The sequence below is a fragment of the Alosa alosa genome, chromosome 9 (genome assembly GCF_017589495.1).
Source record: "Alosa alosa isolate M-15738 ecotype Scorff River chromosome 9, AALO_Geno_1.1, whole genome shotgun sequence".
NCBI classification, from domain to species: domain Eukaryota; kingdom Metazoa; phylum Chordata; class Actinopteri; order Clupeiformes; family Clupeidae; genus Alosa; species Alosa alosa.
In genome coordinates this window covers 12452042-12477974 of record NC_063197.1, presented here as the reverse complement: position 1 = coordinate 12477974, position 25933 = coordinate 12452042, and the positions used below count along the sequence as shown (strand labels likewise).

The window sequence follows — 25933 nt, the reverse complement described above, 5'->3', positions numbered from 1 at the left end:
ATAAGGTACAGAACAGAGCAGCTATCAATGACAACAATTAGATTTAGTAAAATTTCATGACATTCTCTGACAAAGAAAAAACTGAATTCCATGACTCATAATAAATGTTACAATATACTGACCAAAGATTTCATAGCAGCAGTGTACTAGCCTTCAAGTATCTTTGATTTTTTTTTTAGAGCGGAAGAGGAATGAATGGACATTGAATAAACAAAGCTGGGCTAACCACTCAACCAAGCAGTAAAGCTAATTACCAGATATACACCAATTCTGCATGGATATATTTGTATTACAGTGTTTCCCATACATTGACTTATTTGTGGCGGCTCACCACAATATCAACATTGACCACCACACAATGATTTTCCAGGTTCTACTAAATTGTGCTTAAATCTGTTTTTAAACTGCTACAACAAAACAACCATGACTTTGCTCCAAACATAATACAATCCATGTCTGGAATAGACTTCCATGATATTCCAGAAATTCCATGACCCATGGGAACCCCGTGTATGGGAAGGTTACAAAAAGCTTTACAGAAAAAGCAGCAAGAGTAGCCAAACTAAGGCAGCTTAAATAAGGCACCCTGAATGATCTCCACCAATGTAACAGCTAGTGATGATCAGCTGAGCAGTCAGCCAAGTTACTGGCAGAAGTTGGGCATGACTTTGGCCTGCCTGAACTAATGCTGTGCTCAGCTTGGTGGCTTCCTAGCCTGACAGTCTTGGTTCTTCAGTCCATGGCAGTGTTACTGGGTGAACTAGAGATGATGGATCCTGTGTCCAGTAAGGCTTGGCAGGGAATGCCCTTTAGCAACGCAGTTGGAATAAAGGTCCACAGGCTCAGCTGAGCCGCACAGCTCATAGGGCTCATTCCCAGCACCGCTACTGGAAAATATCATCATAGTGGCTCTCATACAGCCAGTAATGTGATACAGTTTCCACTTAATTTGACACATGGAAATGAGTGGGATCTCAGTTATAAAGATGGGAGAAGGCACTTCCAGTTGTAGCCACTCTGAAGTGTTCTACTGAGCTTTCATGATAACGCTCAGTCTCTTCAACGGAGAGATGAAATGTTCTCAATGGAAATGAGTGGGAACTGGAAAGTTATCTGGCTGCATGAAGGCACTTGTAGTTGTAGCTTCTGCATCCACGAAGGGCCGTACTGAGCTTCCATGAAATAGGTCAGTCTCTTCAACAGAGAGTGGCAATGTCTCATCTGTGGTAAGAATGAAAAATCTGTTAACAATATAGTTAAAATGTGATACAGGTGAACAATACAAGAAAGTATAAATTAAAAATTAACTTTGTTAAGTTAACATACTGGAAACACTAAATCACAATAGTGTCTTGCTTGAGTCACAAACTATTTTACCTGCATCATGATGAGGGACCCCACTGATGCACCGTCTCAGGGTGGTCCAGAATGCCCGGAAAACTGTGGCTATCCTCGCTGCAAAGTAGAAATATTTGTTAGCAACTTCTTTACAACCATCTTATAAAGTTTCGCATCAACCATCTTATGAAGTTATGACTTATAAATGTATGCCTACCACACAAGAATGATATAGATATCAAATTTATCAAAACGTTTAAAAAAGATACACTTGTGCCACTGGCAGGAATTGGTAGCCTAATTCTTTAAAGGATCAGCCAATAACATGTTAACAGTGTTTTTTGGCATTTAAGGGAATGCAGGCTAATGTCTAATAGCACAAAAGTTATAAATATATAATATTTTCAAAACAGGCTTTTTTTCAGTGCACCAGGGCAAGTTCATGGAATTAGGCCTAGGTAGAAACTCGGGGTTAAGGGCCTCACTCAAGGGCAGGAATCTGGATAACCAAACCACTTCACCACCACCTCCTCACCCTCAAACTAGTTGGCACCACCAATTTACATTATAAGGTGCCCTCCAAATCCCTGGATCTTAAAATCCCATGCACGTTTGAAAGTAATGTTGGTAATAATATTGAAGAATACTTACTTTTTTTTATTGATATTGCAGTGACGATATCACTTAGAAAGTATATTGAACATGTTAATCTTTTTTTTAAATGCATAGGCCTATTCATACATGGAAACATGAAGGCCTAGGATGAAATGCAACACAACTGTTTCCATCAAATTGAATGCTTTATAGGCCTATGCGAATATACAGTTTTTCCACCGCCCTCAAACGAATCGAATTTGTATGCACATTAGATTGTATGCGCATTTCAAGTGTTTATCACTAGAAATTCAGCGTTTTATACTTCTGAATAAAACGCTGAATGGAAACCGAGCTCAAGTTTTAAAATGTCTTTACCGACATAGACACTTCGCGATGTCATTTCAAGGTAGGCTTATGGCTACACGAAATTGAATATTGGTTGAATCTGGTTGGAACACCCATCAACTAACTAATGTAGCTTATAGGTTCTATGGTCAGAAACACGGAGACTATGATCATTCATTAAATCGCTAAGGGGGTCTAAGAGTTCAGGCATGCAGCAGATAAACAAAACTATCCCACATTTAGACCAAACGTGATAGTTAAAATAATAAGGGCAAAAAATTGCACTAATTGCAATTAAACTTGGAGACTAAAATTCGCATGATTTCAAAAGCAAAATTCGAATGACTACAACGAATGTCATTAATTAGCCTACACATAGCCTAAGGAAAGCCCAAAATGCAGCCTGTTATATAAAATTTGAAAAAACTGTAGACGGCATGGCGACTTGTGAGAAATCAATTGCAAAACGAAACTATTTGGCTATTTGCTCATTAGACATATTGGGAGCCTATTAGCCTATTAAGATGTCATGGCTGTTACATAATTTTATTTATTTTGCTGACGATTTTATTCAAAGCAACTCACCATCATCGTTCATTAACCTTAAAACAGATGGCACCATTTACATTACATCCCTGGTTTGCGCATCAGACAACTGAAAATGTTGTTAATCTGAAATCTGTGAATAATTTCGAAAGTGTCATTTTTTAATGCTTATTAATGTAGGGGTATGTCAAGCATTATTAAGACAAAAACTACAAGATCAAGAACACACACAAGAACAAACAGAAAATCAGAGTAGGAAAGCCTGGGCGCGAACAGACAGGACGGCGTCTTTTTTCTGTTGTTTTGCGTAGGCTACTGGTCGCCTCACTTTGTGCGCCTGGTGCAAGGTCGGATGTGGAGATGGACGCAGAGCTGTATACATAATGTAAATGATGTAAATGTGATTTATGAAATTAAATTCAAAGTTAGTTTCGCGTAATGTCCATGAGATATATGTGTGATAAAAACACAGAACCTTGCGTAGCCATTGAGCCAGGGGAATGTCTGAGGGGAATGAGTGGATCATATGAATTTTTGGCAAGGTATACACCCTAGCGTTAAAAAAGTAACAGCATTGCATTGGTAGTAGATTTTTGTGTTTTACCACTCTGTTAATGTCTATTATATGCAGGGATATATAACAGGTGAGGCTAAAATGAGGTAACTAGGCTAATCCTCACAAAACTTCCGCAGCTGACATTTCCATTAGGTCGAGCAACATTAGATAAAGTCAAGTAAAAACAACTTCTTTTTGTCTGTCATTTTGGTGTCATAGAGTGAAATGCTATGTTTTGGAGAAAGTCTTCATAAATTTGCTGAAAACCTAAGTTATATTTGTTCCCGACTATCATTTACGTACGACAAGTTACAAATCATTTATGAACATCCTAAAACAAAAATGACTTCATAGGCCTAAATAATCAACAGTGGAAGTGTTGCCAATTAGTTAAGCCAATTAGTTAAGATAATTATTAGCCTTTGTTCGCCTGTAGGCTAATATATCCCAGACCCCAAATGCAATGTTATCACATAGCTTATTTTCTAATTCTATATAGGCCTACCTTGTCAAAAGGCACTATGAGAGTTATTCCCCTCGAATGGTAGCCTACCAATTGGCAAAATTAGGGGGCTTGGCTCAAGGACTAAAGCAATTCAACCAAGAATAGTGAATAACTTGGAAGCAAATATTTAGCCACGCAATGTTGCCGCCACGAGCTTGGCGCGCGCACATTCATGCGCTCCGAGACGCAACATTTAACTAATTAAACACTGATATAACAGAAAAATGGCATAGATGGTACAAGGACTTAGAAAACGTCTATCGTAGCTGAAAGTGGGGGTTTTCCTGTGTCCCCCCAACACCATTTTCTACAACTTCAGACATCCTACTCAGCCTACAGGCGAATCATAACGCGCTGCCCAAAAAACATGTACCGTAGTTCTATAACCATTACAGTGGTAGCCTACGTATAACGAATGCACTGTAATAACATCGCTCATAAAAGAACCAAGCTCTATTAGCTCCAGCTGCAAACGCGGCTTGTGCCGTCGGTAGCATAACTTGGTGACCATTAACGTTAGTAGAATTATGGACACGAAGAGGAAGACACTGTTCAAGACAAGTTTTTTTGTAGATGGTAATCCATAAAAAAGGCACTTACCGCCTAGAGACATGGCAAAATGCTGTAATTTACGAAGCTGGCGAGTGAGTGGTGAAGTAGGCTGAAGTAGCCTAATAACAACACACACGAACGGGGTAGGCTAGCTAACCAGCTAAACCAGATTAAAACTTTTGTTGTCTATCAGGACATTAGGCTATTCCAGATCCACTGAGTGACATTGACTGACGTTGTCTGTTTAAATTACGTGTTCCCTCACTATCATTAGGCTACGAAGTAGCCTACACCGTGAAAACACAAAATCCCCGCCGAGCGCTCAATTCAAAGCCGGAGCCTGTCACATTGTAGACTACAGCCCATCTCCGAGTCCGGTTAACTCCAGTTGGTTGTTGCAACGCCCCTCGGTGGACGTCATAAACTGTGCCTAGCACTTTTTGGGCACTTTTCATCTAGGAAACTTTGAACGAAAACATCATTTAGAGACTTCTTATGGACAGTGGCAGAGATAACTGGTTAATCGTTTAGTGGAGTCGGCAGGGGAAGTAGCCTAAAGACACCGTGAGTGGATTTAAATGTTGTAGGCTATTCATATGTCAACATAGCCTAGGCTACATGAATAAATGAACTCATAGATATCCCCACACAACTTCGACAGCTGATTATGCATTAATTAAGTCAATATAATTTTGTATTGCTACTTTTCTGAAATGTTATATAAAGGTATAAATGAGCCATCACTGGATAAAGTCAGGTTCAAAATTCTTCTTTTTGTTTTTCATTTTGGACATATTAGAGTGAAAGGTTATTACAGTGGGTGTTTTGAATTTGGGTATTTTGAATAGATCAAAATGCTGTCAATAGCCATTAAAGAAAATCTACTATCGCCATATTCACAACTCTGAGCCAGAAATCTCCACTTCAATTGTACTTCCAGATGCTGGAGGATTTTATAGAGGTTGTTCATAAATGATTTGTGACCTATAGTATGGAAAGTAAACAAACGTTTTGGAATATATAACATGGGTTTTCAGCAAATGTATGAAGACATTCTCAAAAAATACAGCATTTCAGGAATTTCAGGAATAACATTTCACTCAAATATGTCACCAAAATGAAAAGCAAAAAGAATAATGTTGCATGTATTGCAGAATGTATTGCATATTTCATCAGATAATGGATAATTTATGTAGCCTATACATAATATTTCAGAAAACTTCCAATACAAATATTGACATAATGTAAATAATCAGCTGTGGACGTTCTGTGGGGATATATCTATTAGTTCAGATTTTTGACCTATTCACCTGTAATATATCCCCTCATAAGTGTATAATAGACAGGGTGATGACACACAAAAACCTACTAACAATTCAATGCTATCACTTATTTTCTAACTCTAGGTTGGTCTACCTTGCCAAAAATCACTGAGACTTACTCCCCTCAGATGGTACTGTCCAACCCCTCTGGCTCAAGTATGAGGGATTTATTAAATAAGCCCATGCAAGCCCTTATTTTCCTCTCTGTTCTAGGTCTAGGTTATGTTTTCTTAGCCTATATGTTGGTGTAAGGAAACTCCTTGTGTGCCATAGCCTAGGCCAGGGGTTCCCAAACTTTTCCACGACAAGGCCCCCCAAATACCATTAGGTTCTGGCCAAGGACCCCCGTGATGTGTTATTAAACCCATCGAGAATACTACGGCAAATGTAAAAATACATTAAGCTAATCCTAATAATTATTTTAGCCACAAACACTTCGCGATGGAGCATACAGTGTGTAAAAATTGTATTTGGGGCTTTCTGCTATATGAGAGCTATCACTCTACTATTATTCCCAGTCATTATCATGGAAAATATAATGTTCAGATATGCGACACATTACAATGGCATTGTATAACAACCCTCATAGTAATAGGTATATTTTAACATTTTCAAATGTATTTATTTGTTGCTTTTTCCTTCCAACTTGCTGAGGCCCCCCTGGCACCCCCTCGCGGCCCCCCAGGGGGCCCCGGCCCCCACTTTGAAAACCACCGGCCTAGGCCTACACTATACGAAATTGTTGAATTAAGGGTAGGCTAATATTCTGAGAAGTTGCCAATCGGATGAGAAAATGTGAATAAAAGTAGCCTAGGCTAAGCTATTTCCAGTCACTGTTTCGTTTGCCTATTCGCCAACGATAGGCTATAGCCATTTTACGCTGATTGGTTAAGAGGCTAACAGCCATATTGCCTGGTGGAAGAAGGAATCCCTGAGCCTGCTGGTCCTGGCTCTGAGGCTGCGAGAAAACCATTCAAAATCTGGAGAAGACCATTGTTGGAATGGCTGGGGTCATTAATGATTTTAAAGGATTTTTCACACACAGATCCTCAAAGATGTTCTATAAAGCAGGGGGCTCACAGATTTTCTGAGCTGTCTTCACAACCCTTTGAATTGTTCTGCAGTTGTGAGCAGTGCAGTTCCCATACCAGGCAGATATGCATACGGTTAGTATTCTTTCAATGGTGCTTCTTTAGAAGTAAGGGAGGATGCTGGGGCCCATGCCGAATTTAGGTGGAAGAGGCATTGTTGTGACTTTTTAAAACTTCCCATGTGTAGGGATACAACGGTATGAATTTTTTTTTTTCATATATATATTTTTTGGGGCTTTTTATGCCTTTAATTAGATAGGATAGTGGAGATTGACAGGAAGTGAGTGGGAGAGAGAGTCGGGTGAGATCCGGAAAGGACAACGGGGCGGGAATTGAACCCGGGTCGCCGGCGTACGGTGCAGGTGCCCCAGCCAGTCGCGCCACTGCTGGGGCCAACGGTATGAAATTTTAACCTCACGGTTATAGTAACCAAATAATCACGATTTTCGGTATTATCGTGGTATTTGTAAAAGTGTGTTCAATATGTTCAGAAAGCACTGATAGGCTGACACAAGCTGAAACAGTTTCAAAAAGTTTGACAGTGTGTACTATGTTACAAAAATATGGGCAAAACCTTATCAAAAGTTAACCGGGGACGCTGGAACTAATTTTCACCTGGGGGTGCTCATAGTTGTTACTGAGTAGATGTGATCCCTTTATTCTGGTGCATTTTAAGGTGGCCTATTGCTACTGGAGAAGGATATACAGTATTTTCATTCACATTCATAGGCCTACATCCTAAATGCCGAAACAAACTTTGTGGCTACATGATACAGTGCATGTTTTGCGGTGAAAATGTTCCGCCTTTTAAAAGCAGGTGTAGCCTAATCGGAATCTCAGTTAAATCCATCAATTAGACATCAGAATCAGTAGGGTACCAGTTTTGTTTCATTGTACCAGGCCTACTGTATGTCAAAAGCAGGCTCGGATGAAGCTGGGAAGGATTAAACACACGGTTTCCACACCGTGGTAATCAACCGTGATAATTATGATATTTGAAATGAAAACGGTAATTGTTATCGTCAACATTTTTATCAAGGTTTACCATTATACCGGTAATCGTTACATCCCTACCCGTGTGTACATCCCATGTGAGGTCTTCTGTGATGTTAATGCCCAGGACCTTAAAACAGCTTGCCCTCTCCACAGCAGCACCCTTTATTGTAATAGGGGGCAACTCTGCCAACTCATTTGTTTTGGCCACATTGAGTAATAGGTTGTACTCCTGGAACCACTGTGACAGGATGTACACCTCTCTCCTGTAGATCTTCTCACCCCCATCAGGGATCAGCCCACCACAGTTGCGTCATCGGCAAAATTCATCACCAAATTTGACTCGTGTAGCAACACAGTCAGGGAATGCATACAGGGAATAAAGGAGGGGGCTCAGGACACAGCCCTGAGGAGCTCCTGTGTTCAGGGTCAGAGGGGCAGAAGTGATGAGCCCATCCTCACCACCTGTCAACGGTCAGTTAAAAAATCTAGGATGACATTGCTTTGTTCGGGAGTGAAGCCAAGGTTGCTGAGTTTGGTGACCAGTTTGGAGGGGATTATTGTATTGAATGCAGAACGATAATCAACAAAGAGCATTCTGGCATATGAGTTCTTATTTCCAGATGGGTGAGGGTGCTGTGGAGTACAGTGGATGCGTGTGTGTATATATGTTTGCTTTTGTGTATATATGTGCTTCCCTGTGTGTGTTTTCGCTTGTGAGGGTGTGTGTGGGGGGTCATGGGGTGTGTGTGTGTGTGACTGCTTGCCTGCATGTGTGTTTTATGTGTCTGTGCGTGTGTGTTCGATTGTGAGTGTGTGTGTGGGGTAATGGGATGTGTGGATGTGTGTATGTGTGTGTGTTTATATGTGTGTGTGTGCCTGCATGTGTGTGTTTTTATGTGTGTGCGCGTTTGTGTGTGTGTGTGTGTGTGGGGGGGGTTATGTGTGTTTGTGCGTGCATGTGTGTGTGGGTGTGTTTGTGCAGGCGTGCATGTACGTGATTGTGTTTATGTGTGTGTGTGCTTGCATGCATGCCTGTGTGTGAGTGTGTGTGTATGCGTGTGAGTCTGTTCGTGGGTGCCTGTGTTTGTACATGTGCATGCGTGCGTACGTCTACTGTGTGTGTCGGGGCGACATATTAAAACGAAAAACAATGATTCCGTATCATCCTTGTGGGGCTACATGCCCAACAAGTTTCCGGGAATCATTGACACAAAATCACTGAAGAAAAAGAAAAAATCCAGAAGAAAAAAAAACGCTTCGCTGCACGGCAGTCATAACCTATTAAGAGATCAGGTGTGCGTTATAATCTCTTTTTAATTCTTATGCAGAAGAAGCAAGCATTGTGTAAAGCTATAACCTAGTATGAATTAGTATAGAGCACATTTGCTACAGTGTATGCCTATTGTGGGCATACACTGTATGTGTATTTTCATGACTATTTACATTGTAGATTCTCACTGAAGGCATCAAAACTATGAATGCAAAGTTATTTGGCCCACAGATGAATATTTGTCAAGTTATGGCTTGCTGAATATGGTATTAAATTAAAAAAAATAGCAACTTTGAAGAAACTAGACATGTTTTCAGTTATTTCACACTTTTTTTTGTTAAGTACATAATTCCACATGTGTTCATTAATAGTTTTGATGAATCTACAATGTAAATAGTCATAGTCATGTAAATATGGGAAATAAAGGAAAGCATTGAATGAGAAGGTGTGTCCAAACTTTTGGCCTACTGTACATACGTTATTAGAACTGTTTACTATGGTTTAGCAAGAAGGAAAATGTCTAGGGTGAGTGTTTCTATCTGTAGTGTTAATTTAGTCATAAATTACCATGCCTATTTGTAATAGTGAAATTCACCTGTGTTGTTGCAAGGGAGGCCGTAAAGCAGGAGAGAGGCCGCATTTACTATTATTTACACAAACGCGTTTCGGCGCGTGCCTTCTTCAGTGTGCAACAAGGTAACACTGTAGCCCATCTTATATACCCACACCCATTAACACACCCATTTTAACACCAGCCAATGATGTTAAAGTGATATCCAGTCCAATATGTCATTAATGTTTCAAACAGTCCATTGAAGAAAGACAAAGATTGTTATACATATTAAGAATGAACATACAATACACATAGTGTTCCATTTATAAGAAACAACTTAGTGACAGATCTTCATTCATCCCATTCAGGATACATGTGTTTAAGTTAAAAATATACCAAGCCTCTCGCTGCAGGAGGCGGTTTTCACGGTCTCCCCCTCTTGGAGACCGATTGACAAGCTCTAAGCCCATGAATTTAAGCATATTGCCATCATGGCCCGCAGAGTTAAAATGCCTTGCGACTGATGATTTGTCATCATTCTTTCTGATTGCGCATGTGCTCAAAGAGTCGGGTTTTGAGTTGTCGCTTAGTTTTGCCCACATAAAACAGCCCACAAGGACAAGGACAATGGTCTTGTAGAGTTTAAATAAATATTAATACAATTAAAAGTTGTCTTTAATTTGGATATTGTTTCCGAGAGCGCTGGTGGGAGGGTCTAGGGATGAGGGGTCACGTTAACGTTACATTTTCTGAAGGGTCGGTTTGGTTTGGCAACTTGGCACTCGGCGTAAGAAATAAGAGAGAAATTGACCAAAGAGATTAGGCCTACAGACCACACAATGAAATTTGACCAGATGGATATAGCCTACGAAGTTACCTGACGAGTGTGAGGGAGAAGCAGAGCACAGTGAGTGGCAGAGCAGCGGATGCTGACGGAGCCTGCGAAGTCCGTCAAGATCTAGGCATACAGGTCGAGACGAGTCTACTTGTGTCCGTGAACTAACGACCAGCCAAAACTATTATTTCATTAATTATGGCTTATAACTGGCTTATAATGGCTTATAACTTAATGGGGAAATCCGGTGTAAAATGTGTTTTGCTTGTGCTTAGCATGGTGTTACTACTGGCTCAAATATTAACAAAAGAGCAGGAGAGGGTGACAAACAAATGTCCAAGGGGTTTATTGCATAACGCAAAAGTTTACATAAACGAGATTCAACTTTAAGAAACAAATCGAACACAAAGCAAGCCGCTCTCTCCCACGCGCCGCGCCATAACCAGGCCCTCTTTATGCCGTCAGGCTGGGACACGCCTCGCGCGCCGGCACATCCCATCAATTAAGCACACATATAAATAGAGACATTGATAACTTCGTAAGTGTACACATAGTTTATTAAAAAGGACTGTTTCTTGCGCCGAGACTTGTCACTAGTGTTCCTCTGTCTCCCCCTTGTGTGGGTTCGCATGCGCATGCGTTTGAGTCTCCCCCTTCCTCCTGTTTCATGGAATGTGTCCGGGAGGCGATATTTTTCCCCCCAGGATGGTAGGGGAAGAGTCCCGCCCTACTCGCTACTACCTCGTCCGTTTCTATGGAGATGGGTAGTAATCAAATCATCATACTGGTTGTTGAACAATTTTAACGCAACTGATAGTTGAAGTTGTCAACCAAAGACTGTAAAATAGTTTGTTTGTATTAGGGGGGTTTGGAGGGTTTCCCCCCAACTTTTTTTTAAAAACAATTCCCTACTGATAGGGAGGGAATAATGATGTTTTTTTTGAAGAAAGGTCAAGGATTGACAAGGGGTGAAATTACAATAGGGGATTAATAAGGACGTTTTATACGTTTAGTAAGAGATGATGATTAATACAGTGAGATGTGTTTTAGTTTTGTGAAAGGGCAGAAATCGTCTTTAGTGCCAAATCGCTAGCCACGCCCACATTTTATGTTTTTCTAATAGGCCTAATTAGCCGATGTAAGATACATTCAATCCTACCTGAAATTGGGCCTATTAGTAATCAAGAAGGCTTCTAATAACCATAGATGGTGAGTAGCCTACATCTCTATAAATGTCAGCCAGCAGCAACATAATGCAATGCAATATGTCATGGTAACCCCAGTGTGTGCGACAGAACCATCAACAAAGTCTGAAAATCGTAGCCTATATAGGCTGCACAAAGTTGACATAGCCTACTTAAGAGGAAGAGAAAAAAATATGAGATGTGGAAATGTTGTTTTAGAAAGAAATGTTTCAAGTTTATTAACCATAGCGCAGAGCAGAAAACCAGCGCAGAAAACAAAATCGGCAGTATAATCAGCAGACTATAAAAAACATTAAAATCGCATGTTTGTTGCTGAAACAACACATTAGTCTAAGATAAATAACTTTTCTTTTCGAAACTATTGTTTCAGTTTATTAACCATAGCGCAGCACTTCGCAGAAAACCAGTGCAGAAAACAAGCACAGAAAACAAAATCGGCTGAAGAGCATAGAAAACTAAATGAAAATCGCATGCTTGTTGCTAAAACAAGACAGTAAAGATATTTTATTTTCACGGTATCATCCTACCAACCAGCGCAGAAAACTAAATCGGCTGAAGCAAGCGCACAGAAAACTAAAGGAACATTTTGGCATGGCATGCTTCTTGGGAGCTAAAACAAACCCCATTGAAGCCCATTGAAAGGCATTAATTAACCTACAGAGCCAACAAAAACAAGTCATATGATATAGGCCTAAGCCACACTGAACTGTCAGATCACAGTTCCATCCTCCTTTCACCTCATTTATAAAGGAACTTGACACGGCGATCTTTCAAACGCGCAAATCTCTCGATCACAATTTTATTGAAATCGGGGATATCTCTTGTCAGTCGCTTTTCAATTGACAACATTGCCAGTGCATTTAGTCTGTCCTGTGTCAGTATGCAGGCATGAAAACTCCTCACCTTTCGGCGAAATTCGCCGTTTTGAATCCAAAATAGGGATTACGTGGTTCGCGCAGATCCGATGAGAAAATATTGTAGGGGGGGGGGGGGGGTATGGGGTTACAACTGAGTTTACAAATCACGTGCAGACGCGAATGCGTTGTAAGACAAGAGCCCAATTAAAAACTTGTCTGATCCAGCAACGATTATGTGAATGCAGCCCCTATGCATTTAGCCTATTAAACAGTGGAAGCTAAATTTTGCCGCGGATGCAACGCGAACAGAACGCATGCGCTGGAATAGCCTTCCTGTCTGTGTGACTATATGCGTCTGAAATGTGAGCCCGGCGAGGAGAGATCATGGGAGAGATGCTTATTGATGTCACAGGTGGGCTAGTTGAAACGTTCAACTTCTGTCAGAAAAAGACGTTGAGATTGGTGTAGCAACGTAGCATAGGCTGTTGTTAAAGTTAGCGATATTGGACAGAAATATAGACATAACGAGTTAATTTGATGAAGAATACGTGCAGTTTTAGCCATCTAGATCGACAAAAGGTGAAGCAAATAGGCATACTTTATCAGTATAACAAAGGCTAATGTGAATAACTAAATAGTTGAATTAAATGCTCCTAAACTGGGCTGGTGCGTTTTGTCGAGTTCAGAGACAAAAACAGTGTTTGACATGGCAATGCTGTCTTTTAAGAAAGCCAGTGGCCTGACACACTAGCACAATGCCACAATCTGTAAGTAGCCAAGCTGCAGGTTAAAACATTTCAAACCAATTTTACAAATTAAAGCCTAGTCTACCCTACCCAAGTTTATTTATTACCTGGTTTGGTCCAACAAATATTCAGACTTATCTTATTCAGACTTATTCTAATAGTCTACTATGAAGTGTCCCGTATAGGCCTATGAAATCTTCAGAAATGTCTGATAACTTCAGGCACAAAGAAAGAAAACTCATGTAGATTACTGAGGAGGAGAGGAGGGCCAGGGTGAAGCATGTTGCCAAACAGCGCAAGTGGGCCCCTTCACACTTAGGCCCAAGCCAAAAAGAAGAAATAATAAGTATTTTTTTTGTAAAAAAATAGTCATTTTGTAGTTTGTTTTCTTTATAAATCTCTGGTTTTAGGCAACTTCATACTCCATGGAAGCTATGCACTATTGGCAACAATGTCGCGCTTGTTTTGCTATGAAATGGCCAAATTCCCACTTTGCGCGCCCTTCTCACCTTTTTCACCCCTGACCTGTTTTCATGCCTGAGTATGGGCGTAGTGATCAGAATACGAAGTACACTGTAAAAAATAACACTACATCTTACTGCAGTAACACAAGTATACTTTACTTACTATAGGCTGACCTAGTGTTCTTACTAGAGTAACATTAGTAATGTGCCGAACTTGCAACAATGGGGTCTAAAACTTGAGATACACGAGTAAGCTTCACAACTCAGACCTGAGTAAACTGGACTCACGCAGTGCACACGCGCACAGTTAGCAGAGGGAGCATTCTGGATTCCACAGCCAACGGTCGGCAGTGTTACGGTGTGGCTGACTTTTGGGATGGGAGTGTAACGCAGCTTCACCAGTGACTTTGCTCTGTCCGGTAAGTTTACAGTATGTATTAATGTGTCAAATGTTTACAGTATAGGTTGAACTAACAGCATTTGTGCAAAACTGTACATTCGGTTTCATTAACAGCTGGGATAATGTTAAGTTCAACTTGCTAAGTGGTCGATATGCGCTTAGCTGCTAACAGTTTGCAGCTAACTGATAGCAGCTATGCGAGTTAACACTGCCTCAGACCATGCAGAGCAGAAAACAAATATTCTAGGTATTCAAGCCCTTTGATATTTTTTGTTATCAAAGTTATGAGGAAGTGGTGGCGCCTGGGGTCTAGAACTAGGCTGTATAAATTTGCCAATAGCAGTTGTCTTCATGAGCTCTCTTAATGAAGTTTAGTTCTAACGTTAGCCATTTCTCATGAGAAACGCTTGCTAGCATGCTAAGTTGATTCAAAGCGGTACAGATTAAACTGTGTATGGTTTACGCCGATATTCCTACTGTATTGATAAAACAATTAGGATAATTGGACTCATAACCTTACTGACTGAGAAAGCCATGGTCTTTTATCTAAAATCTTTCGTTGTGATTTAGCAAGAGGACTTAGGTTGCAGTGTGTGGAATTTGAATGAATGTGCTGTTATTGAGGTGCAAAATGGCGTCATATAATTCCAACGTATGATTGACATTTTAAATTCTATTGTGATAAATGTACTAGGCCTGAAGCAATAGAGAAAATTAAGTTGCCAAATCATAATATTTTTAGCTTAACAGTATTAATTAGGTCTCTGGAGAAATAATTTAATTTAACATTTAATGTGAAACTTAATCAGCTGTTTTAGTTAAACATGGCCAATAGATGCATATTGATAATAATTTTGCCCTCTTTTTCTTTTTGCAGTTGGAAAACTGAAAATGCAGAGCAATGAACTGGACATGTAAGTTGTGCTTGTTTGGATGTGAAGTCAGAGGTCAGTTGCTCAAACACTACTGATTGAAACATGGAGGTTACACCAGAATACTGACCGAAAAAACTGCAGAGGGTGGTGAAAACTGGCCAACGATCACCGGTTCCTCACTCCCCTCCATCAAGGCCATCCAGGGCAAGTGATGCTTGCGTAAATATGCCGCAGCATCATCAAAGACTGTTCTCACCTCAACCACAGACTGTTCACCCCCTCCCCTCTGGGAGGCGTTACAGGTCTCCCTGCACCCAAACCAGCAGGTTCAGAGGAAGCTTCTTCCTGGGCGGCTGTCACCCTACTGAACTCTAGCTCTGCATCCCGGTGACAACCAACCAACTAAGCCCCCGCCCGATGCCTCCTTGCCTGTGCCTGTTGAGGTGTCCACCATGACCATGGAAACCTTGGACGGGGACACCCACCCCCAAGGACAATTGCCCTATCCCACCCATAGTGTTCTATTTATTTACAAATGTACATACTGTAATTACACTTATACATGGCATTTTCTACTGCTCTTCATACTATTCATCCTGCACATACACATATTCTTACTACTGTTATAATGTTACTGTTTCTGCACTACAGTACTGTTACCACACTGCACATAGCTGTATACTGTACATATATGTCTATATGGTTCATACCGAATATCCATATTTATTCTGCTAATACATTGCACATATTTATATATAATTTATATTACTCTAAACCACCTTCTGTAAACCAACTGTATACTACTGTTTACACCGCATATTTCTTATCCTGTCTATGCACCACCTGTCTTTGTATATCACATTGCATTTTTCTGCTTTTTTTTCACTTCTAGTTAGATGCAAACTGCATTTTGTTGTCTTTGTACTTGTACTCTGCAAAATGACAATAAAGTTATCTAATCTAATAGTGCCAACTATTTGTGTATATTCTGCAAGTAAACTTTACTGTCCAACATAAAGTACCCTTTACAACTCAAAGTAAGGGTAACTCATTTAACAGTAGTAAATACAACTTCGTTTCAAGTAAGCTTTACTCGAGGGCATGAAGTAAACTTTACTAGTTGGAAGTAAGTAACCAGAACTTTAAAGTCTTAAGTAAGGATAACTTCTTCTAAGTAAGCATTACTTGTAGACATCAAGTAAACATAACTTGGAAGAGAAAAGTTTTGTTTACTTAACTTATTTAAGGCAACGAGTTTCCACCCTTTTTTCAAGTAACCATTACTTATTATTTTTTACAGTGTAGCTTCGAAGTTTCGGAAAACACATCCTGCAAGTTGTTGTTATTAAAAAACAATGCGATTGCGCTGCTGCATGTTCTGAAGTCAGGGTTCTCATATATGAGAGAAAGCTCTGTTTGCAGACGTGGTTTGCTCAACATTGAACATGCATAATGTCCAGCACACAGTCCAGGGCCCACTTCCCCGAAAGCATCTTAAGCCTAAGAGCGTCGTAAAGTCCCTCTTACGAACGTCTTAAGATTTGCCGACTGTTTCCCGAAACCATCGTAGCTTAAGAGCATCGTGAAAACACTCGTAGATCTACGAGTGCTCCAGAGTACTCGTTACCGACTAAGAGCGTCTTAACAGTACTTCTCACTGAGGTCACCAACAGGACATACAGAGGAATTACAACTTAGAATACATAATCCAATTTACGTTCCCATTCTTTATTGTGTTTACTTGTGATGAATCAGATTTTAGCGTGCAAAATAGCCTACATTTAATGGTCATAATAATGTGATGAAAAGCGGACAAAATGCAATCAAGTTATGAAACGAGACGTTGCCAGAATAGTTTGACATTATCTTTGCTAAGTGAATATTTTATTAGGCCTATGAGGTAAAAAGCAGAGAAAGCAACATGTGGTTTAGTCTGTAGCCTACTGCATCAAAATCTAAGCCTACACATTTCCTCTCTTTCTTACTCGACTTCTTTCTTATCTTCTACCCTCACTGCTCCCCTAGCGCCGCTGTTGATGCAGGCAGCTCACTGCGCCGGGATTAGTGTGTGCTTCACCTCACTGTGTGTTCACTGTGTGCTGAGTGTGTTTCACTAATTCACGGATTGGGATAAATGCAGAGACCAAATTTCCCTCACGGGACTCAAAAGAGTATATATACTTAGCCTAACACTCCTCTGTGTTATTTTAACGTCTGGGCAAAGGTTCTTGATTGCTAACTTCTCCTCTACTTTCAGTCGTTCAAATGGATTTTAAATAATGAACTCTACAGTGTTTGACACAGCAGGTGCCATACTGCTAGCCATGCTGCTTGCCATTTTGTTTATCTGTTTATGTAGGCTAGGTTAATGTGGTGGACTAATGTGTGAGTGTTACAGTGCAACACAATATGACCGTGGGGGACCGAGGTGAAGTTAGTTTGATATTTGATATTCGGATATTCGACAGATATTCAAAAAAAAAAAAAAATGATGCAGCCGGTTTCACCCCGTGTTTGCAGACAATGTACAAACAGATGACCTGGGAGGTATTGAAAAAAAGGAGACTTTTTCTTATATGAAATAATGTATTTTCTTTAAAATATTAATATAAAATACAGTGTGCATACAGTGACTATAAAAAAAGGTGTGTCTGATGAGTCCCATATAGGATAACAATTCTGCATTGGTTTGGAGTCACTAGGTCACATGACTTGGGAGGTATTAAAAAAAGGAGACTTTTTCTTATATGAAATAATGTATTTTCTTTAAAATATTAATATAAAATACAGTGTGCATGCAGTGACTATAAAAAAAGGTGTGTCTGATGAGTCCCATATAGGATAACTATTTTGAATTGGTTTGGAGTCACTAGGTCACATGATGTCAAAGCTATTGACAACAAAGACTATGAAGGTAATTCAGAAGGTACTTTTTAGACGGTCCCTAAGGTCGGCTGGGAGCAAGTAGACAGGTCATCTGTTTGTACATTGTCTGCAAACACGGGGTGAAACCGGCCGCATATATATATTTTTTTAATATCTATCGAATATCCGAATATCAAATATCAAACTAACTTCACCTCAGTCCGTGGGGGCAGACTCATTGTTAGCACTGACTGCAGTTCCGATCATTGACGACAGAGTAATACCATAAATCAGACGAATGCGGTCGTTGAGCTGTCCTGTCCCAATACTGCACGGCGAATCAAACTAAGAATATCTTTTAAAACTCAAACTTTCAGGGATCAGAAATAGTTAAAAAAAAATGCACAGAAACATGATAATAATACATTAATTTATATAAGTATGAATTGACAATTATTTATTGAGGAGGAACTACTTTTTTGGGTGGATGATTTTTTTAGTAGGGCTTTGCCCTACCTGCCCATATGAACCGCCCGCGGCTGCTCTCCAATACATGACAATTTTACCAAAAAGTCGGTGGTATCTTTTAGAAAGGATGGCAGTATGCAATAAATCCTTTATGTGATTATCCACAAATTTAGACAAGGGCTCAGTCACAGATTGGTTCCCAGATACAATTGGACGGCCAGGGGGATTGTCTAACCTTTTGTGAATTTGAATACTGGTCTTAATGGGCTGTAGCAAGTACTTGTATTCTTTTTCATCAATGATTGAGTCAGACACGGCTCTCTTGAGTAGGCCTATAGATTTTATCTCTTCACTAAACCTCTTATAGCATAACATGTATAGTGCGGACTCTCTCTTTACGAATTCTAACTATCCAGGCCAGCACTCTTAAAAGTTTAAAAGTATACACATTGAGTGAAGCCTGCTCCTATCCTCACTTAGGCCTACTTTGTTGCAAATGAGGCCGCCATGGTTGGAGAATATGATAGTGACGTCGGATATCTCGGGGCACAAGAGTTCCGCACGAGTCTCCGACTTTGCGTTCAAGTCATTTTTCCTCTGGTCGGAATTTCCGAAAATCCGGTGTGGCATGAAGGCCCTACAGCGCTGTAAGAGGGCGGTGTTGGTGTGCGTGAACTAGACGTCGTTCTGCCACTGCACAAAATCGGATATTGTTTGACTGTAGGCTAGACATTGATCTATCACTAATCTGCAGTGATTTTAACACAACTACGTATGCAACTATTCTTAGCCTAGGCTACTATAAGCAACATAGCCTAGTAAGAAAGATATTTTAAAGGGGATTTAGTTGCAGGAAAAGGTGTAACAGAAAATCTAATATTTTAACAAAAGTAGCCTACAATGCTCACGCGATTTACGCGTTTGTCCTGTCGGAATACTCATCCTTCCATTTCTAAACTCGCGCAGTAGGCCTATAGGCTATAGTAAAAAGTTTGTATTTGAGTCCGTGTCGGTTTTGCTGCATAACCACTCTCACCTCCCAGCTGCAAATCTTTCATAGGCCTACTAGCCTACTCACCATGTTTTGCTCCACCAGGTAATTGGGACCCGGATCTCCGCCAGGTAGGCTACATGTAGTCACAGTCCATATTCGCGCGGGTACAGCTGTCATGGAACGTGGTCAAAGATGGTAGATGCTGTTGTATCACACACACAAAAAAAAAAGAAACGCGGGAAAACGACACGTGTTCCACTTTCATAATGACTCAGTCAGCCAGTCAAGAGGAAGAATAAACAATATGCAGCCTCTCTTACTGTCTGTGTACACAGGCTGTTTGCTCCAATGTGAGCAACATTTGGCACTGAGAGAGTTGTGGGCATGGCCTAAGCCTATAGCCTTGTTGGCTCACTCGCTGGTTTGCTTATTTTTATTGATTTATGTCCAAAGCCTAGGGTACTTTATGTTTTCAGCATGTTTACTAAGGCAGTGCCTTTATTTTAGCTTATAGAACCAGAACTAGAGTTATGCACATGACCAGAAGTCTCTCTCTCTCTCACTCACTCACACACACACACACACACACACACACACACATACACACACACACACACAAAGAACTGTGTGGTCTCTTCAGGAGAAATGAAACTACTACTCTTCAGGAGAAACGAAACTACTACTTGCGTAACTCTCCATTTCATCTGGATAAGAGCAGATAGATGCCTGAACAGAAAATGTCCAGAAAAAAGACGAAACCTCTAGTTACACAGACTCATTTCAACTGTCCAGTCTGTTTAGATTTATTGAAGGATCCAGTTTCAGTGCAGACAGACCTTCTCCCAAGACCGGTTCTGGGGAAGAACATCTTGCTGGCAGAGATGGTGGAGAAGATGAGGGAGGAAGGTGCCGAAGGAGCGTCTGTACCCCACTACGCTGAGCCTGGGGATGAAGAATGCAGTGTTTGCATAGGGAGGAAGCGCAAAGCCACCATGGCCTGTCTAGAGTGTCTGAATTCATACTGCGAGAGCCATTTCAAAAGTCACGAGGAGCTGTTCTTGACAAAGAAACACAAAACCATCAATGCCACTGGACAACTACAGGAGAGAATCTGTGGCCGTCATAACAAACTCCTGGATGTATTTTGCCGTTCTGAACAGCAGTGTGTCTGTTATGAATGTGCACTGGATGGACACAGGGGTCATGACACAATTTCAACTTACATAGAGAGGGCAGAGAAACAGGTAGGCTAGTTGCCATAATTTTATCTGTTCAGAAAACAACTTTGAGTGCTGTGTTTCCTCATTAAAAGGTCTCTGGTAGTGCAATGCTTTAATTTGTAATACTTTTCCACCACCCCCATTTACCTTAACTGCCAAATCCATGTAATAATTACTTTGAAATATGAATTATGTGATTAGAAGCCTATACAGTTAATGTAACTGCCACAGTATTGACATTTTTGCACTGCTTTACCTTGGCTTGGCAGAAGCAAACAAACTTGGCAATCACTCAGAGTATCCAGGGGAAAGAGAATGAGATCCAGGAAATATCAACAGCTATGGAATCTCTCATGGTAAGATTATTTTCAGAGGCCTTCAGCCTTCAAGCCATCTGAGGTGACCAAGGCTTTGTTTTACAGTCACTCAGTATGATAACTGTATGTAACTCAGCAAAGTTCCTGAAAACACCCTAATACTCAACGCAATGGCGGCTTTTAACCAGTAGATGGCGAGCGAGGACCATTTTATTTTCAATATTAACTTCATCTCACACTTCACACAAAAGTTATAGATTACCATCAGTATTTTAAGATGACAAGTTTGGTGATTAGTGTGTCAAATTAGAGGAAGTTGACCACGGAGAGCCACCGAGGAGTGGAAACAGTTCGATGCCTTGGCTACACCCACTGTGTACCACTGTATGTGGCCTAAAATGTGAATAAAGAGCAAAGTTTAACCAGTCACAGATTCTACCCTCTCTGCATATACAATGCTCAAAAGAATTAAGAGCACGCTTCAATCACACATTGGATTAGTACTCGGACTTTACTTTTGAGCGCAGATGAAATTGTTATCTGGCGACTGTGTGATTTTGAAAGAATTGTCAAGCGTTCTGTGAATGTAGTTTGAGAAAAGAGAAAAGGGTGGAAGGTTTCAATAAATGTGTTTTAGCAATTGTGAAAAACTGTAAGTGTTCCCTTCATTTTTTGAGCAGTGTACTATATCCCTACACAGGTCTCCGCGCAGACACTGGTAGAGCAAAACAAGAGCGACTTCACCGCGTTCATCAACTCCATTATGGAATGGTGCTCTGAGGTGGAGCAGTGCATCAGAGGGCAGGAGAGAGCTCAGCTGAGTCACGCCAGAAGACAGCTGTCCAACCTGGAGCAAGACATCGAAGGACTGAAGAGGAGGAAAGCTGAACTGGAGCAACTGTCACACACCGAGGACGATGTTCATTTCCTCAAGGTACCGACATCGTGACCATCCTCATGAGGTGCAGCAGCGTGAGTGATGGTCAGTCAACTAACCTTTGTTGTGATTGGTCAGTTGGTTGCTCATGCAGGAGAGTCGCTCAACAGTTTCAACACATCCCTCCGTTACCACTTTTGTTGAATCAACAAAACAGCAACTTTTTGTTCATTTCTGCTACATGGCCATATTAGAAAGTTATGATTTACAATGTTGTTGTAATACAAGCATTATTTGTCAGAAGCCCTTGTTGTGAATATGTTCACCTTGTTGCTTTGACTTTCTGTTATTTAGAATGAAAATGACCATAGTGTGGTGTATTATTTTCTTGTTGGCAGAATTTTCCATCTCTTTACAACCCTCTAGACCAATTGTCGTTGTGGCTCAGCGATGGAGAGAATGGTGTCAATGCCATTAAAGCTTATGGGCCTAGAATGGAAAACCATTTGTTAAACTTCTGCAAAAAGCATCTGGACACAGTATCACAAAAAGGTGTGTGTGTGTGTGTGTCTGTGTGTGTGTGTGCACGCACGCGTGCATTTAGCATCCTATGACCATAAGGAAGTGTTCAATGTACTGTACAGCTGAGTGATAAGTTTTTATTTCAACAGTGAGAAGAGTGACTCTTGAAGGCCTGACGAGAGAAGACCTCATACAGTGTGAGTAATGGTTCTTATTTGAACATCTAAAAAAAGGTAGTGACAGAGCATGCAATATTGTTAGACTGAATGGCAGGCCTAAAAAGTGTAGTCTACATGAGGATATACAGTCATTTAGAGACTTCATGCAGAGGGAGAGCTCAAGCAGAGCAAAATATGGCTTCACCAGTAACATTGCAGAAACACAGACAACTGAACATAGTGTGACAAGCAGAGAAATTAACGAGTTTTATCAAGTAAGCCAAGACAGTTGGATTTCATAAAGGAACTAATGTTGTTCAGTGTCTGTGGAATGCTCAGTCACAGGAAACTATTTACAGAAACTATTTTCTCCACCATTAGATGCTACCAGACTAACACTGGACCCAAACACAGCCTACCGTCACTTCAGTTTGAGCGAGAATAACACTAAGTTGTCATGGAGTAATACATGTTGCCAATTTGACCACTATGACCATCCGCAAAGATTTGTGGGATGCCGCCAGGTATTCTGTGAACAGCGCCTGTATGGTCGTTGCTACTGGGAAGTTGAATGGTCTACGCGGTATAAGACTTCTATGGCAGTGTCCTACTTAAGCATTGGACGGAAAGACACAGATGACAAGAACAGGTTTGGTTATAATGATCAGTCTTGGAGTTTGGATTGCTACCCCTCAGGATATGAATTCAGACACAATAACAATGTGACCAAAATTCAGAGAGGATGCCAATCAAGCAGATTGGCTGTGTATGTGGATGTTGAGGGAGGCACTCTGTCTTACTATGAGGTTTCCAGGTCTGGCATTCTCACTACCCTCCACAAGCACAAGACCAAGTTCCTGAAGCCTGTCTACGTAGGCTTTTTTGGGGATGCATATACATATTTAACAATTTGCTCCTTGAAGTAACATGGTGAGAAATTTAAGCAGCTGTTTACACCGTTATGTACATAGCTATGAAGGGAAGTACCCTGGGCTAATACAATTTTGTGTCATGTAGATTTACAAGAAGTTATATTACACCATAATGTATCTTACACTATAATGTATAAGTGTTAAATCGCAGAAAAATGATTCTATAGTCATATCTTCCAGCAACATGATATTAATAGCACTAAAATGTAACACAGAATTGCAGTTCCTATTGTGAGGTGTAATTACACTATAAAATGTGTCTTGTGCTTAAATTCCAATGTCATGACTACATAAATAAATGCAATAATGATTTTCTCTTAACTGATTCAGTTTGTTTGTGCCACTTGACGCATGTCTCTTAGTTATACACACACTATGTTACCAGCAAGGCATTGGTGTTTTTGCTTTATTAAGCCATCAAAAGTTATCACAGTACATTATATCACACTTATTTCAGCATCCATATTATTTTAGAAGCATTCACACATACCTTTTTAGAGAGCTTAAGCATGTAATTTAAAAAAGAACAGGAACAAAAGCCACTACATGAAATCCACTGGTACGTGAAGTTGATTATGTTGTTACAGTTGCACCTTTCAGGATGTGGGACATAGAACAGTGTCAGAACACACAATGCATTGAAGGTTACAAAGCTGTGTAGACAGATCAGTCAAAGTGTCCATGCCGACCCGTCTTAACGCTGATAGTGCCGACAATGTGTATGTGACCATGAGAGCTTGACCATCAAGCAATGAAAAGTAGCAAACAACATTTTCTTCTGCATCATGGATGGACAGGTGTGTTTGCATTGTTTATCAGGTGAGATGGTAGCAGGATACACTATGGGAAGATACAGTAGCAAGCTCTGGTATGCGGTATGATGCTCTGGGCAAAGTTCTGCTGGGAAACCTTGGGTCCTGGTATTCCTATAAATGAAACTGATATGCATCACCTACCTAAACATTGTTGCAGATCCTGCACCCCATGCATGGCACTGGTATTCTCTGATGACAGAATAAGGTGCATTGCCACACTTCAAGAACTGTGTTCAGGAATGGTTGACAATATTGAAGTTGTTGACCTGGCCTCCAAATACCCCAGGCCCAAACTGGCAACTTGGATTTTAAAGGGACACCAGGCAAGCCTGATGCTTTTTATACTTAAAAACCCCTCATTTCGGTCTGAAGCTTTTTTTTCCTTTTATTTGCGTCTTCCGTCAAGGGTTTTCGCTGCTTCTTCGCTGGCTCTGCCATTATACACACGTTTGCAACAATCTCTAAGCGTTTCGTTAGCCTGCCTCTGTGCTGTAAACTGATCCTGCTTCGGTCGGGGGTAGGATACACCCGAACTTGCAAGTGGGATATTCTTCCAACAGGCAGTAGGGGCGGGCGAGAGAGCCTTCATTCGCCCCGTAATGAGTCATTTAACCATATACCGACTTATGAAGATGATTAATTAACACGAAAACGTTGCCTGGTGTCCCTTTAATCAGGCATGAAAACAGGTCAGGGGTGAAAAAGGTGAGAAGGGCGCGCAAAGTGGGAAATGGCCATTTCATAGCAAAACAAGCGCGAGTGACATTGTTGCCAATAGTGCATAGCTTCCATGGAGTATGAAGTTGCCTAAAACCAGAGATTTATAAAGAAAACAAACTACAAAATGACTATTTTTTTACAAAAAAAAACCTTATTATTTCTTCTTTTTGGCTTGGGCCTAAGTGTGAAGGGGCCCACTTGCGCTGTTTGGCAACATGCTTCACCCTGGCCCTCCTCTCCTCCTCAGTAATCTACATGAGTTTTCTTTCTTTGTGCCTGAAGTTATCAGACATTTCTGAAGATTTCATAGGCCTATACGGGACACTTCATAGTAGACTATTAGAATAAGTCTGAATAAGATAAGTCTGAATATTTGTTGGACCAAACCAGGTAATAAATAAACTTGGGTAGGGTAGACTAGGCTTTAATTTGTAAAATTGGTTTGAAATGTTTTAACCTGCAGCTAGGCTACTTACAGATTGTGGCATTGTGCTAGTGTGTCAGGCCACTGAGCGTTTCTTAAAAGACAGCATTGCCATGTCAAACACTGTTTTTGTCTCTGAACTCGACTAAACGCACCAGCCCAGTTTAGGAGCATTTAATTCAACTATTTAGTTATTCACATTAGCCTTTGTTATACTGATAAAGTATGCCTATTTGCTTCACCTTTTGTCGATCTAGATGGCTAAAACTGCACGTATTCTTCATCAAATTAACTCGTTATGTCTATATTTCTGTCCAATATCGCTAACTTTAACAACAGCCTATGCTACGTTGCTACACCAATCTCAACGTCTTTTTCTGACAGAAGTTGAACGTTTCAACTAGCCCACCTGTGACATCAATAAGCATCTCTCCCATGATCTCTCCTCGCCGGGCTCACATTTCAGACGCATATAGTCACACAGACAGGGAGGCTATTCCAGCGCATGCGTTCTGTTCGCGTTGCATCCGCGGCAAAATTTAGCTTCCACTGTTTAATAGGCTAAATG

At 40.6% G+C, this 25933-nt stretch overlaps 1 protein-coding gene and 1 long non-coding RNA gene across 3 annotated transcripts; one reads left to right on the top strand and one right to left on the bottom strand.

Moving 5' to 3' along the window:
- Nucleotides 1–346: 346 nt before the first annotated feature.
- On the bottom strand, nt 347–19729 carry LOC125300727. Its single transcript, XR_007194603.1, has 3 exons — nt 19465–19729; nt 1378–1455; nt 347–1221 (listed from the first exon to the last, which is right to left on the bottom strand). It is a non-coding gene; the product is annotated as an uncharacterized LOC125300727 (long non-coding RNA).
- Nucleotides 19730–19854: 125 nt separating this feature from the next.
- Nucleotides 19855–23727, top strand: LOC125300642 (tripartite motif-containing protein 16-like). Of its 2 annotated transcripts, XM_048252700.1 has the most exons (6): nt 19865–20624; nt 20870–20956; nt 21618–21851; nt 22193–22346; nt 22466–22513; nt 22856–23727. In XM_048252700.1, exons 1-6 carry the CDS (start codon nt 20103–20105, stop codon nt 23398–23400), a joined length of 1590 nt encoding a protein of 529 aa, XP_048108657.1. In that variant the 5' UTR covers nt 19865–20102; the 3' UTR covers nt 23401–23727. The 2 variants fall into 2 exon arrangements, with proteins under 2 accessions (XP_048108658.1, XP_048108657.1); XM_048252701.1 differs by having other exon boundaries at nt 19855–20624; nt 22466–23727.
- Nucleotides 23728–25933: the final 2206 nt, after the last annotated feature.